This window comes from Dendrobium catenatum, unplaced genomic scaffold (genome assembly GCF_001605985.2).
Source record: "Dendrobium catenatum unplaced genomic scaffold, ASM160598v2 original_scaffold_9770, whole genome shotgun sequence".
NCBI classification, from domain to species: Eukaryota; Viridiplantae; Streptophyta; class Magnoliopsida; order Asparagales; family Orchidaceae; genus Dendrobium; species Dendrobium catenatum.
This window is the reverse complement of record NW_021328230.1, coordinates 1-1,464: the sequence shown is the minus strand read 5'-3', so window position 1 is coordinate 1,464 and position 1,464 is coordinate 1. Positions and strand designations below refer to the sequence as shown.

The 1,464-nt window shown below is 49.7% G+C and overlaps 1 protein-coding gene across 1 annotated transcript; it reads left to right on the top strand.

Annotated features, from left to right (window-relative positions):
• Positions 1 to 334: 334 nt before the first annotated feature.
• On the top strand, positions 335 to 1,022 carry LOC110100978 (aspartic proteinase Asp1; the record flags this gene model as incomplete). Its single annotated transcript, XM_020828704.1, is given in 2 exon segments — positions 335 to 810; positions 887 to 1,022. Coding segments are annotated over 2 exon segments (612 nt in total), but the record flags the coding sequence as incomplete, so codon positions are not given.
• Between the last annotated feature and the right edge of the window lie 442 nt (positions 1,023 to 1,464).

The following is a 1,464-nucleotide window of genomic DNA, read 5'->3' as shown; positions in this document are numbered from 1 at the left end:
TGCCCCTTCTCCCTCTGCTTTCAGGCAAATTATTGCATCCGGTCACCGGACGTTGAGATAGGTCTGGATATTAATAAAATATTATTTTAATTAAGCGTAGGTAAAGCATAAGTAAAGCGCAACTAAAACATAGGTAAAGAGCAACTAAAGCGCAAGTCAAAAGCGCTAAAGCATAGGTAAAGCGCAATTAAAGCACAAGTCAAAAAGCACAGATGACACGACAATTTTTTATTGAATGTCCAAACTTATTTTCCGCGTCCGTGACCGGATGCAATAATTTGCCCTGCTTTCAACCCAATGAACCATAATTCCCTCTCAAGCTTTACCATTGCAGGGTCCCCATCCTCTGTACCGTCCAGCGAAGAAACGCCTCGTGCCATGCGAGGATCCCCTTTGCGCTGCGTTGCACGAATCAACGAACCACGAAGCTGGATGCGGGATACCCGAACAATGCGACTACGAGATCGAGTACCAAGATCATGGCTCCTCCATCGGCGTCCTGCTCTCCGACTCCTTTGCACTCCGTTTAACCAACAGCTCTCTCGCCCAGCCCACCCTCGCCTTCGGCTGTGGCTACGACCAACAAGCTGGGCCATCGTCAGGTCCCAATGGGCGCTCGCCGACTGACGGCGTGCTTGGTCTCGGCAACGGGAAAGTGAGCATACTATCTCAGCTGAGCGAGCTCGGCATCTGCCGGAGCGTCGTTGGTCATTGCCTGAGTAGGCAGAGCGTCGGATTTATGTTCTTTGGGGAAAACGTGGTGCCTCCGCGGAGTGTGACTTGGATACCTTTGTCTCGCAATGCCGCGCAGTGAGTTTTTTTTTTTCTCTCTGATTGCTGTTGAGTACTTTTTTTGATTTTGGTGTTGATTGTATATTGTGTGCAGTGGATATTACTCGCCGGGTGTGGCTGGAGTATACGCTGGAAAGCAGCAGCTGGGGGTGAGGCAAGCTGTGGTCTTTGATAGTGGGAGCTCTTACACGTACTTCAATGATCAGCTGTACCAGTCCTTGCTTTCTGCGGTATGTACTTCTCTATTTCGGGAGATTATTGGGTTTGGACAGTGGACTCAGCTTAAGTTCCGTATTTCACTATACCGAGTAATACTGAATTTGGTATTGTACTGTGACAGTACCGAGTATTATTGAACTAAGTACTGCTCGGTACTGTGAAGTACCGAGCTCATACTGAGCTAAGTACCGAGTAGGTGATGATGTGACACATTTTCATTGACCTACGGACATCGTCTGGTGTCCGAACCTAGGGGTGTCAATTTTTGACCCGACCCGGGCCCGACCCCGAAAAATCCGGGTTCGGGTTAACCCGTTTAGCAAACGGGTCGGGTCTAGGTTCAGATTTTTGACCCGTTTAAAAAACGGGTCGGGTTCGGGTTAACCCGAAAACCCGAAATCAACCAGCACTCGCGATGTCGCCGTTGCCGCGCTTTCGCGGTCCCGTGCTTGC